At 43.9% G+C, this 14,440-nt stretch overlaps 1 protein-coding gene across 1 annotated transcript in view; it reads right to left on the bottom strand.

Annotated features, from left to right (window-relative positions):
* The window catches only part of LOC126108122 (ADP-ribosylation factor-like protein 5B), a 53,155-nt gene that overhangs the window by 23,750 nt on the left and 14,965 nt on the right, over positions 1-14,440 (bottom strand). Inside the window, exon 3 of the mRNA XM_049913366.1 lies at positions 11,213-11,448. Coding sequence (XP_049769323.1) covers positions 11,213-11,448 — 236 coding nt within the window. The remainder of the gene's footprint in view (positions 1-11,212; positions 11,449-14,440) is intronic.

Genomic DNA, 14,440 nt, shown 5'->3' with positions numbered 1-14,440 from the left:
TTCTTGTTACCCACATGAGCAATCAGGGATTTTTTCCCACAACATTCCCAAATGCCATTTCGGATAAAGTAACAGCACTTTGTTTGGAAGGTTTACTTTTCATTACCGAGCCCTTTTTTATGTCGATAATGCTCTTTCGTTTTGCTTTCTCCTTTTATTCTTGTTTCCTTTGAAATCTTTTTCTTTATAGATGGCATCTTGAAAAGTGATAACTTCAGCTCCTGGTGCAATTCTTTCCTTCTTTGTTTTACCAGTGGGACTACACTTGCCCCAGCCTGTTCGTTACACTTGCCCCACATAGGAAAAAGTTGGGGTAAGTGTAACCATGCCTGGCATATCAAGAGCTTTATCAGTAGAGTAAAATGAATCTCATATTTGAAATTGTCATGCAAAAGTTAGTTTGTAACCAAAAAATTGTGCAGTTATCTTTAAAACTGCAAGAATGACAGACTACCAAATTCTGAGCGTGTCACTCACTTGCAGAGTGAAAATTTAGACGTCAATTCAAGTCCAAAAATTAATTACCAACTTATGTCAGATTTGATAACTTATAGTTAAATATAACAAAGAAAGGAGTAAATTAATATGTGTGATAGGTCAGAGGTAAAAATACAGCTTCTTTAAGTCACCATAAGCCGTGGTTACACTTACCCCACTTCACCCTATGTGATTAGGGAATGTTGGATTCTGAAGCTGATACACTGTAAAATGTTGTACAAAATACCCAAAATCATCAAGACCATCAGCACAATGAAGAATCATCGGACACCACCCTCCAATTCAACGCACACCGGACGCCTCTTTTTACTAGCCTTCAACTATTCAGACCACAGAAATCCACGATTTTGTAAACACTTGTGTTGTTACTGCATGTTCTAATTTTCAAATTTGTAAACATTGTGCACGCCTGTGAGACTTTCCCTCACAGTAGAATTCGAGCGAATCCCCCGGAGGGGTGTGTAGTGTGCAGTAAGCCGTCTGGACCATGTATGCTCTTAAATTCACAATTTTATCCTTTTTTTGATCTTATTTGAAATGTTTTAAACTCCAACTGTATAATATGTCGTGCTAACACAATTAACCCTTAAAAACAAATTTCATAAAATTACTATACAATAAAAAAGATGACTTTTTGTTTATTTGAATACATGTTCATAATTGTTCTATTGTGCTATCAAGTGAAATTCATTTTCTGTACATTATTTTTGATTTAATGTTCTATGTTTTGATCTTAGTACGACTACATCTTTACTGACGTACTCTGAACAAAGTTAACTGGCTGCGAGTGTGTTTCATGGGGAAGGAAGGAGACATATAAAGTTTTCTGGAGTTCCGTACAAATGGAATGTATTTCACCGAGTGAAAATTGTAATTTATGCCAGCAAGTCATCTACGACTATTAAAAATGAAAATTACATACGAATCAGTTTGTCAACTACGTTATTTCAACAAACACGTCAATCTATAGGGTTTCCAGACTTACAAGAGAACCTAGCTTCCAGACAGAAGAAATTCAAGCTACAGATTTAAGGAGATCCTCAAGAAACAAGATGAGTATTTTTTCTTTAAAACTACCACTAGACTCTGCCAATATTTCACTACTCCAGCTATTACAATTAAAGGTCATCCGAGGCGCATTACAAAGGAGGTCGTTAAAATGTACAGTCTGTCAAGTCGGGACACTACTGCAAACTGCTTTACCGACACCTCGACGCACGCATGTTGCGCGAGGTTTTCTGTATTATCTGACACTCTTCACGCAATCTTTAAGCCTTTGAGAAAAAATGACTAGGTTGTTGTAAAGGAAATTTAATGTAATTTAATTTTGTACTGTGACAAGTTTTAGTTACAGTCCACGGATTTCGTGTTTTTCAAGAAAAATGTATAAAAGTAACTTTAAATATGTTCCCTTTTGGAAACCGTTTGGGATAGGATATAAGTCCACATTTAGTTTTTTGCTTCAAACGATCGTTCCTGTCGCATCTCCGAATATCGACCGTTCCTTCGACGTTTATACGTGGACTGTCGTACGTTAAAATAATTGTGTTCTATGTACCGTTATATTCGGTCTCCTATCCACCCAAAGTAATTCAAACCTGGGTGAAGTCTACAGAGACAACCACAACAGCAACTATACGTGCAACAGAAATAGCAGGAGACATACTAGTACACCTAACAAGAACACACAAAAAGAAAGCAGAAAAGCAAGAACACGACGACTAGAACAAATCGTATAAGGATACCGAGAATAAAGAGCTGAACTCTGACGGAGAAGTGCTCAGTCGAGAAAGCGAATTGCACGCCGTATCACTGCGTCGAGAGCACAGCGAACAAGGTGACGCCTCGAGTCCTCGTGCGGTCTGCTCCGTGGGATCTCGTCTCTCGTTTGCAACAGTGGCTGGGAGCAGTGAGCTGATCCACAAGGACGGTGGGGAGTAGTGAGCTACCTCGCAAGCCAGTCCAGAGAACGGCGGAGAGAGAACGCAGCTAGTGAGGAGCTCCCACCGGTGAGAGAAGTGTAGTGAGGGGAGTGACGCCCGGATCACTCGGCAAAACACTCCGACTGCACGGTGGCCGGAGACGGCAGCTTTTACAATCGCCGACAACACACTCCGAGTGTAGTGCTGCATCAGAGGATAAGAAGTAACGACTCACTCGAAAGTAAGCACTTATCGAGCTTCCGAAATTTGAGATATTCTTTTGAAATCGAGAATGGAAACGTGAAGCCGGAAGTGTTTGCTGCCTCAGTACACCGTACCGAAGCACTTCGGTCTCGTCTGCCTCGGTAGCTACGCGGTCGAAGCGGTGGAATGTGATGCGAAAGGGCCCTGGTTCGCTTACCGGTTGGGCCGAAGATTTTTTTCTTTCCACTCTGAGACAGTGCTGTGTTGTGCTTACTTTCATGTTGTCCTAATTAGAACTACTATTAAGATAGCTGAATGGGTACTGCCCAACAAACAATAAATTGAGGCAAGAAAACTTGCTCCTTTTATTTTCTGTTTTTACGGATGAAAGAAACAACGTACTAATAAGATTTTCTCACGGCTGCAGCAGTCTAGTGCAGAATCTTCATCGCATTTGTTCTGGGCACTGGAGACACATTTTGAAATCAGATGAGCTAGCATTCATTTTTTCTGAATCATCCGTGCTCCACTGTTTACAAACCTCTGGCTCGCTGAATCAATTCAGGAGTGGACCATCTCTGGCAGGGACTAGATGCGACAGGACAGGTCGGCAACGTGCAGTGTCAGAGACTGGAGAGGGGGAGGGGGGGTGGCCGGAGGGGGGGGGGGGGGGGGAGAGCAGAGAAGGTGAAAGGCCCACGGGTGTGCCGGCAGAGAGTGGCACAGAATGTGTGTGAAGGGAGGTCAAACTGTAGGGAGGTGACAGAACAGAGGGGGTGGAAACAGTCGAGCGCAGGGCACGGGGACAGTAGGTTACAGTAGGTCGAGGCCAGGAGAATTTCGAGAGTGGACAACGTGTTTTGAGGATAACACCCATCTGCACAGTTCAGAAAAGCTGGTGGTGGAGAGGAGGATCCAACACGGTGAAGCAGCCACTGAAACGGTAAACGTTACGTTCGGCTGCACGTCGTGCTACAGTGTGATCTGTTCTGCTCTCCGCTACAGCGGTGGCCGTTAATTCCGGTGTACCGCTGGTCGGTTTACGTACCGATCTAAAAAGCTGTGTGACAATTGCAGCAGAGCTGTCTAACGACACGACTGCTTTCACGACCGATGGCCCGGCTTCTGACGCGGTAGGACACGCCCGTGACAGGACTCGATTAAGAAGTGCCGGACGGGTGGATCGGGCAGGTTCAGACTTCAGTCTCCCACTGGGACGAGAGTTAACGGGTCGAGATTGGGGACAGCATACGGATGTACCGGGATGTCGTGGTGGTCGCCCTGCACGTCAACACGTCGTCATATTACGACACGGACTTTCCTCCGTTTGAAAAATAAATGAAGTTTCAGACTTTAATCGACACGACGGGAGTGTTAACGATCTCAGTCGCGATAATTACTTATACAGAAACAATCACAATCGAAAAATATCGTTTATTTAAAAGACCATTTGCGGCACGTACGTCAGACCACCTTCAGATCAACTGCTCCACTTGCCGGAGCTGGTGAAGTGCCGAGCAGCCGCGTTCTGTCGAGACGACAACTGGTCCACAATAACCGGGCAGTTATCACCTCGACAGTACGCAGCTGGTCAGAACGTCGCCAGCTTCGGCAAATGGCAGAATCGATCTGTAGGTGGCCTACCGTATGCGCCAAAACCGGTCAGCTTAAATAAACGACATTTTGCGTTCGCGACTGTTTCTTCGTAAGAAAATTTCAGTTTCAGAATTTAAATTTTGAAAAATAATTCAACCAAATACCCCGAATTAGCAAATGTCACGGCATAGTGGGGAACAGACAGAACAAATGTGTCGTAGGTGCACCACACTTGCCCTGCACCGGCTGCACTCGTACAGGAGATCTGACGCCGTTCGAACGGGGTACAGTGGTCGGTACACCACGGGTGGGAATTTAGATTTCGGCAGTGGTGCAGTAATTCGGCTCCACACATTCGACCACGTCCCACAGGGCGTACTGCGGACGTCAGGCGAACTACCGGCCGCCCGGATGCCCTCTACGAGTGTGACCGGTGACTTCCTCGGTAGTGACATTTTCACAATACAAAAAAACGTAGTGTCGTACGACTATAATATCACTGGCTTAACTCTCACGAATACACGTGTGTAACACCGGTCAACTCAGATAAATACCTGGCCGACTATCTCAAATACCCGGGTGTAAAACTGCAGATATACGAAACGAAACGATTACGTCGGTTCGATCGTGGGTAAAGCGGACATTTTCCCACTTTGGTTTGTCGGTAGAATACCGGGGGATCTGCAGTCGATCTGCGAAGGAGATTTGTAAGCAATTACGCGTGCGACCCATCCAATACCGGATAGGACTGACAGTGGATACTGAAAGTATACAGAGAAGGACGGCACGAACGGTCACAGGTTTGACCCGTGCGAGAGTGTCACAGAGATACTGAAGGAACCGAACAAGAATACTCTCAAAGATATACGTAACTATCTGGAGAAAAACTAACAAAGTTTCAACAACCAGATTTAAACCATTACTCTAGTGGTATACTACAACCCCCTAATTATCACTCACACAGGGATCACGAGGATAAGATTATAATAATTACTGCACACACAGAGTCATTCCGACAATCTTTCTTCCCACACTCCACACGCGAATGGAACAGGAAGAAACCCTAAAGACCAATACCACGGGACGTATCATCTGCCGTGCACTTCACGGTGGTTTGCAGAGTATAAATATAGATGCAGACGGGCGACAGTGCCACGAATCACGGCTCAAATCGACACAGGACAAGCTAGACCAACTCCGAGTGGGCAATCTGTAGGAATACGGGCTCCGTGGGATACGGGAGCCGGCACCGTACACAGGTGCCACTGTCAATCCGACAACGTCTGGCACGAGAGCTCGCATTTATCACCGATTGCCAGGGACTGTCACCGGAACAGTGGCACAACACGATACGGTCGCACGAATTACAATTTCGCTCGCACTGTGCCGACGGGAAACACCGTGCGAACACAGACCACGCGAATCGACAGATACTGCCTGCCGAGAAGACGCAGTTCGAAGCTGTGGTGTGTGTGTTACAGTCCGGGTCACATTTTCCGAGTACAGAATGGGCCACCTAGTCATTCCGGAACTGACTCCGAACGGCTGGTGGTACGTCGAGCCACTCTGAGTGTCTCCACCCGTTTTGCCTTCCTACAGCCGAACAGTACTGCAGTGTTTCGAGATAACGTGTTGCCACATTGCTCCCTCGTTGCCAGGGAACGGTTCCAGGGACACGCACCGGGGGAGGGGGTCGAAGAGCGGGACGACCACCCAGGAGCGAGCCGAGATTTGAACCCCACCGAACGTATCGGGCACGTCACAGAACGCAGGCTTGCGGTGCGGATCCTGCACCCGGAACAGATCACAATGGGCAGCTGCTCTGCACGCAATTCGACGTCAGGTGGTTCCGGAGGAGTATCGGGGACTCGTAGACTCAGTTCCGTGGTATCTCACTGCAGTCTGCAGGGTCAGAGGAGGCCCCGTGCTATATTAGGTACCTACCCCCGTGACGATTATAGATCCTGTGAAATTTTCGAAATCAGTGTATTGTGGGCAAAACAACTGACATAAATAGAGCCACAAATTTGGAAATGGCATCACACTTACCAATAAAAAAATCCAACTGTCAATACAAAATATAGTTTTAAACATCTCAGCTGAAACTACAGAAAATGGAACAATGTAGATAAGTCTACAAGAAACAGGTTCAAAGGCAGGTCGTCGTAACAGGCAGGTATAATTAATGTGCAGCTACTCACAGAGGACAAGTGTGGCGTGTAATTATCTCACGGCAGTGAAACTCAGTCGATATTCCAATTTTGGCCACCGGATGCAAATCTGGCGCTGTGAATGCAAGAAAGACATACGGAAAAGTTTCTGTACGCGAACAGGACGTGGGCAGGAAAGGACAAACACGTGAGAAAGGCACAACGTTTATTTTACAATTAAGTGCCGCTTACACAATTTGTCCAATACGAGCACCGGAGTAGCCTAGGAGACGGCACATCTGGGAAATGACACGTTCGACAGTCGCTTGCAACGATTCCGGTGGAACGTAAGTGACGTGTTCCTGTATATTGGTCTTCAGATCTGGTAAAGACTGAATGTGTCTCCGGTAAACGTCTTCTTTTAGGTATCCCCGGAGCCAAAAGTCACACGAATTCAGATCAGGTCATCTCGCAGGCCACACATCTGGAAAACCTACGGAGATAACAAGTTTGTGGAAGGCTGCACGAAACAGATCTGTTACTGGGCGAGTGACACGAGGGGTTGCCCCATCTTTCACGAAAACAAAGGTTTCCACACAGTTGCGCTCTTCCAAAGCGGGAATCACGTGCCGTACGAGGTGGTCGATAAGATTCAAATTTCACTGTACACCTGTCAGGCCCTCTGGTCTATTCCCTTCAAAGAAGAATGGCCCCAGAATGAAGGCGCTCGTCGATACACCCAACACTGTGAGTGCAATGTTTCTTTGCGCACAATATGCGTTTCAACAATAGCCCCAATTTGGCAGTTCTGCACCCTGTAGCGAGAAATGTGCCTCGTCACCGCACAGAATATTTCCTGGACACAGACTGTCAACTTTGACGCATGCCAGAAACCGAAGAGCAAACGCAAAACATTGCTGCAGATCGTGAGGTTTCTGTCGCTAACCTGTTCAGATCTCATTGCTCGCAATGTGTCCGGTGGAATATAAGCGAGGTGTTCCAGTATATTGGCCTTCACATATGATAACTATAGCCAGTGTAAAATAGACAACAACCCTTTCCGTACTGTCAGTCACAGGACATACAATTCTCGTGACACTATGTAAGAACTAGTACTATCCAGAGCACGTGCTACACGCTCAGTTAAAGCGACAGCAACCTCATCAATAACTTCCACCGGGATAGCGCGCCCTTCTCTTCCGAGTGACAAATTGAGCTCACCTGTGTTTTTTTAATTTCATTACCATCACCTTTAAACCATTTAATGGGATCGGGCGTCTCCTCAGACATTTCAGTTGGTGACAGTCTCTCAAATTCACACTATAATTGCAACAGTACACACAAAACAATTTCACTAACTGTGCACGGTCTCCCTTCTCGACAGCATTACAGCTTACGAAATCACAGCGTGGATGTCATCCTCTCATACAAATAATGCACAGTGCAAAACTTGGACCTGGTGGCCAAAACAAGAACTAACTGTTTTTCCAGTATAAATCAGTTATGCATTAACACATTATAAACCTACAAAGTTTTGCTGCCATACAATAACTATAGCCCATACTGTATCTCCATATGTAGCTGTACACCAATTGCAACCACCCAGTACATGTTTTGGGAAAAAAGAGAGAGAAAGAGAGAAAGAGAGAGAGAGAGAGAGAGAGAGAGAGAGAGAGAGAGTATGTGACAAACGTGAAGGAGACACCAAAATACAAAGAAGCTAACTTAGCAAGTACAAGGAAAATGGATGCAGCTTTTCAATTAATAAAAAAACCTGCACAACAAGAAATCTTTATCCATAAATATTAAACTTGGCACTACAGCACTCCTTAGACCAGAATGGCTTTATGCTTTAGAATGCCTGTTGTTTAAATTCAGCCAAATATTTGGTTGAAATAGAAAAGAAGGAAAGGAAAAAAATCTTGGGATCAATGGAAAATAAAAATTAAGACGTAATGAAACAGTAGGATGAATATTAGACAGTGAGGAAGAGAACAGTTGTATTCTATGGATATCTAGGAAGGCTAGAAAGAAACAGAAGAAAAAGAAAATAATTTTTTTGACAGAAACCCAAAAATAACAATGAGGTGAATCAAACATGTTAAAGCAGAATCCGAGGGAAATGGCAATAATGGAGAAACGAGGAATGTTCAGAGAAAAAGTAAAAAGATCTGAGGGCTTCCAGGAGCAAACAAGTTACAAGACAGGCAGAATGTGGACAGAAGAAAAGCTGAAAAACATAGGGAAGGAATCAAAAACTACCAGAAAGAAAAAAAAAGGAGAAAAGAAACAAGACATTAGTTATTTTATGTGGTCCTCAATAGGCCAAACTCATATCTGTCCTAACAATCATCATCATCATCATTTAAGACTGATTATGCCTTTCAGCTTTCAGTCTGGAGCATAGCCCCCCTTATAAAATTCCTCCATGATCCCCTATTCAGTGCTAACATTGGTGCCTCTTTTGATGTTAAACCTATTACTTCAAAATTGTTTTTAACCGAATCCAGGTACCTTCTCCTTGGTCTGCCCCGACTCCTCCTACCATCTACTGCTGACCCCACGAGTCTCTTGGGTAACCTTGCTTCTCCCATGAGTGTAACATCACCCCACCATCTAAGTCTGTTCGCCCTGACTGCTACATCTATAGAGTTCATTCCCAGTTTTTCTTTGATTTCCTCGTTGTGGACAGCCTCCTGCCATTGTTCCCATCTACTAGTACCTGCAATCATCCTAGCTACTTTCATATCCGTAACCTCAACAATAAATCTGTAAAATTCTCTGATCTGTTTGCCCGAATACACTTCTCCAAACCTACAAGATAAATTTTCACGGGGGTTTCTGCAGGTAACTCAGGGCACCATTATGCTTTATTTCATCAAAATCAGAAAAAAAAGGATATCGCAATTGAATGTTTTATCCACACAAACATCATAAATTTGAAAGTTTTCACAAGTAACCTGGTGGACCAATTTCAATGAAATTGATTTTAATTTTAATAATCAACAGCCTCAGTTGCGCTGTTTACCTAGATTTCAGTCGGGATAACCCAACCTTCTTCAGAATAACAGTAACTACCGTTTGTCTGTAGTGAACATCGTCAAGCTAAAACTACAAATCTATAAATTATCGTCAGACTGTAAAACTTATCTGGAACTGCCTAGGCCCCACTTCGTGACCATGACGAGGCAGCCACTTCCTCCCGTAACAGACTTCTTCCGACAAATGTTTTCCCGCGTATTTTCGCTTCGATTACGAGTCGTAATAGCTAGTATCTTTCGCCTCTTATAACGTCTCCTAGATATTGATTTTTGCTTTTACAGTGGGCAATAGTTCTTTCTGCTTTTTCATCCTACAAATGACTACTTCATTTGAAATTTTCGTCAACCAAAACATCTGTAAGAAACAGCAATACAGAAAAATTTCTGAAGTGTCATATTTTCATCCTCCAGATATCGATCGACGGGCCAGCTTTCACACCGAGAGAGAAAAATCGAGAACTAGTAACGACAAATCATTTACGTGTTCAGTTGCGGACCGAGATCCAATCTTAGGAAAGGTTTCTTCACGCCACTAAATGGGCTGCTGGCTTTTTCTATTCTAGAGCTCACCTCTTTCTCGCAGTCACACTGCTCATCCGTCTCAGGGCCCCGAGTCCTTCGAGGACAATATCTGGCCGACATTATTTCCCCGTACTGACGGGGTTGCCCGGACTCTTCTCCCACATAAGACTACAACTTAGGTCTCGGGCAGGTCAAACTCGCCACACTGCCGGACTAAATTGTCTGTCACGTGTCGGACTGCAGGTAGACCGTCTGCTACAACAGTGTCACCCGCGTACCTAATACTGTCGATTATCTTTCCGTCGGTGATGATCCCACTGCTACCTTCTGCCAAAACTCTCCTGAGAATTGCTCCAGACTAAATGATAAACGAGAGAGGTGGTAGTATACAGAACTGACAAACACCTTTACTAATTGTAGTCGTTTCCGATGTTGTCACACCTGCAGTCAGATTCCAATATTGCACACTCACGATACGTAGATCGTTTTGCTCGAAACTGGTTAACCTCAAAATCACTACCTTTTACGTCTTACGCAATCGAAGGTCCACAGAACACCCGTTCACATCGACATTCGTATCCCTGACACATCTGTGCAGACTAAAGCGTCAAATTAAAATATGTACCGAAGCTGGGAGTCCGAATCGGGCCTCACACTCACTACGCGGGTGCGCTAATCGGTACGCCGTCCGGCCGCGGTGGCTCTGCAGAACCGTACGAACTATCCTAGCTCGCCTCCCCGCTCGATCCAAATTCCGTCACACCTCGACCCACTCGGTACCCTCCCCTGACGGCACTGCAAAGACACTAACAGTACCGGAATACTACCTCAGCTTCGAACAAATCCCAGCCTCGGTACAAATGTTCGTCCGTCCCCTCAGTCTGCACGTATACACTGTACGTGCTCGAGACTCGAAAAGGTCTCCGCGACCGTCTATTTTCACCCGATTCGTATCTCTGCACTCTGTGCGCTACTACATTAGGAAATAGACAGTCCCGAAATGTGGTGTTCCAGGAGGAAGTTAAACATTACGCAGGTACATCGAGTAAACTAATCGAGATGCGCAACTGCGGAGAGAAAAGACCCGAGGAAGGGATCGGTCAGTAGGACACGTCCCGAAGCACCGAGGAATCGTCAATTCGGTAACGGAGGGAACCACTCCGCTACTGGGACCCGGCACTGACCTCCCGGCGGAGACTGCCACCAACACGTACGGACGACAGACGGGAGGGGGTCCCAGACTCGGGAACGTGCGAGGAGAGGAGAGGAGAGAACTGACCCTTCTCCGGTGAGGGCGCAGCAGGACTGGATCTGCCACTGGTGGTGCTTGATGGAGGTGAGGTCGAGCAGGCGAGAGATCTCGGCCGCCGACATAGAGCCGCGCAGGTCCTGCTTGTTGGCGTAGACCAGCACCGCCGCCTTCGACAGCTCCTCGTGCTGCAGCATGCGGCACAGTTCCTGTCGGCACACGCCGATGCGCTCCCGGTCCGTCGAGTCCACCACCAGGATCACAAACTGAAACCGGACGTGCACTAGTCTGTCACACCTGCGACTGGGGTGGTCGTAATTTGAGCCGACCGAATAAAAATGCCAAACCGTAATTACGAAAATTTAATCGATATAAAAATGTTACACAGTCGGCCTTACAAATATTAAAAACAGCCATCATATTTATTGTAGGCAACTATTTACTGTCACAAGAATTTATTTTACTGACATTGTTTTTTAACTTTTCTTGCTGAACAACATTTACAATTCCAGAAAATAAACTAACTTTACATATAACTGTAAAGTACAATTTAGTCCTTTTTTGGAAGGCTGCACAAATTTATAGATCTTCAATGATTTCCTAGTTCTTTTTCTCATAAATTATTCCTTTATTTTGACCAAACAAGTCAGCAAATCGTCAAGATTCTCTCCGTGCACGCAGTGCCGGTAGGACAAGAAACAAGGAACTAATACAGAACTTGTATAAACGGCTTAGTGTTTCGAATAAATTAGTCGTACAGATTTAAATTAAACTATTTACCATATTTTACAGACTGTACGACATTTATTTCATCGAAAAGCTGCCTCCAAAATTCGGGTGCTTCTCGTACTCTAAATTAATATAAAAATGCCCGATTGTTTGATTTGAAATTTCCACTAGTCTTAAAAATGGCCATATATTCAATGCCGCAGGAAATCGATCTCAATCTGGCAACACTGGATTCGACTGGCAGCAGCAGTGCACCGACAAGATGCGAGGGTTCACGAGCTCACTAACACCGTCTCCCTCCCGGCTCGCCGTCACAAACCCTGCACACTGTCTAGCCTATGACGCGTCATTGCAGTCTACGGTGACAGTACAATATTTTGGCCCTCTAGCAACAGCAGAGACAATTTGTGACTGGTGGACAAGTGTAAAAAAAGGAGGAAGACTAAATGTATAAATAGGGGACTGAATGCAAAATGGCCAAAACTACAAGTCGACTTACTGAAACGGATTCAAGGATACTGTCAAGATGGCATTAGAGTTAATACAAAAATGATTCGAGCACATACTCTTTTAAGTTAGAGCTACAGTGGAACTTAACAGAGGTTAAGAGTGAAGTCGGTTACTGCTACAGGTTTACGGAGCATCACGAACTGTGCACGCAAATCGAAACCAAAATATCTCAGAAAATGCCACGAGAGTATGAAGATGAAATATTATCTTTCCATCACTTTATTATTCAACACTGAAAGAAAATTATTGTGGAACTAAGCCAAACAGCGAATTACGGACGAAACTTCAGACATCTGTTGTGCCGAGTAACAGAACTGTTGCCACGAAACGTGCTAAAACTGTAACTATAAAAAACAAGTGGATATGAAAAAATGCACTACACTGTTGTCATTTCACGTTGTGCCGGTAGCACTAAACTTAATCCGACGATCATTTTCGAGCACAAAATGAGGCCAAAATCTTCTGAAATTCAACCACGTGGCAGTGTTCACGTACACGACAAGGGTTCGACGGATGAGGTCGGTACGAAATTACGTATTAACAGAGTGTTGGGTAGAAGGAGAGCTACTTTATTCCAGAAGAGTTCTCTTCTTTTGTTGGATCAGTTTAGAAGTCATTTGAAAAATTCTGTGAAAGAGAAACTGAGACAGAAAACTCAAGTACAGAGTTTGCTGTTATTCTGGGAAGACGTACTTCAGAACTGCAACCTCTCGATGTCTCAATAAACAAACCATTTGAACAGCGTGTATACGAGGGAGAAATGGAACAAATGGATAACTGATGAAATCAATCACGAATTCACACAAAAGGGAGATGTAAAATGACCTACGATCTAAGAAGTGTGTCAGTGGATAAAACAGTGCACGGTCTCGAATGAGAGAAGTCATTATTGTTACACCTTTCAAGTAGTGTGGAATAAGTAATGCTCTCTATGGCAGTGAAGACTGTCTTATATATAAAGAGGACAATAAAGAGGAGGAGGATGAGGAAGAAGAAGAATTTTTTTTAGTGTGGTTTTGCAATCTAATAATAAAAATGGTAAGGCATATTTAAAAAAAACTTGCTCAAAATGTGAGGTGCATCTTTTAGTCCATAGCATCTTATAGGTCATAAGATACAGCAATTGTCAATCTGGACAGGGTGGGGGTGGGGGGACAAAAAACCCATAAAAACACAATTTCACCCACCAGGTGTTTTCTAACAGGATTTATCCCAACACTGTCTGCAGCACTTTCATTTTGTCATGTAGACAGTACAATATTTCCATAAAATATGTTGTGATATACACCACGCCTCGGAGTGAGGCATATTCCCACACAGTTCTTATGTACGAACAGTGCTGAAAGAGGAAATAGGACAAACGAATGGGTTGACGGTAGATAGCGCTCAATTGCTAGTCCACGAAAGGTAAGGTTCTGAGTTACTGAATGTTATGTGTTTAAATTTGTGCATTGCAAATAACAAAGTACTTATCTGAAACTTTTTCTATAAACTGTTGCACTTTTTTTTAGGTATGTGATCTGCCACATGGGTAAAAAAGTCAATAAAGCCTAGAAAATTGTTTACTTGTAGCACTGTCCCCACTATTGTAGATTAGGCACTGTCATAATCAAAATGTACCCAGAAAAATATACACAGCAAATATATTACATCAGAGCATAGTGTAACAGAAATGTTAAATACAAGGAAAAAGCTATTACAAAACTATTCATAAAGTCACTACGTCAATTGTTCTGTAGTGACTGGATTAATCTACCAATTGTTTCCAAATTCGTGATTGCTTTCTTTAGCATTACAAAATGGAATACCAGAGAATTAAATTTTCATACAACTCAACAACACAATTCAATATGCATAAAACACTCAGGGAAAAACTGAGGTATTGTTAAGTGTAATCATAACACTAATACACGATTTGGTCCATATTATCATCTTGTTGACTTTAAGGTGGGAGTAATTGCCTCTCTACCTCTATTTCGTAATGACACGTTTAAAAAGTCTGTATTCACTTAATGTCTG

This window comes from Schistocerca cancellata, chromosome 11, assembly GCF_023864275.1.
Source record: "Schistocerca cancellata isolate TAMUIC-IGC-003103 chromosome 11, iqSchCanc2.1, whole genome shotgun sequence".
In the NCBI taxonomy this organism is placed as follows: Eukaryota; Metazoa; Arthropoda; class Insecta; order Orthoptera; family Acrididae; genus Schistocerca; species Schistocerca cancellata.
This window is presented reverse-complemented; position numbering and strand designations above follow the sequence as displayed.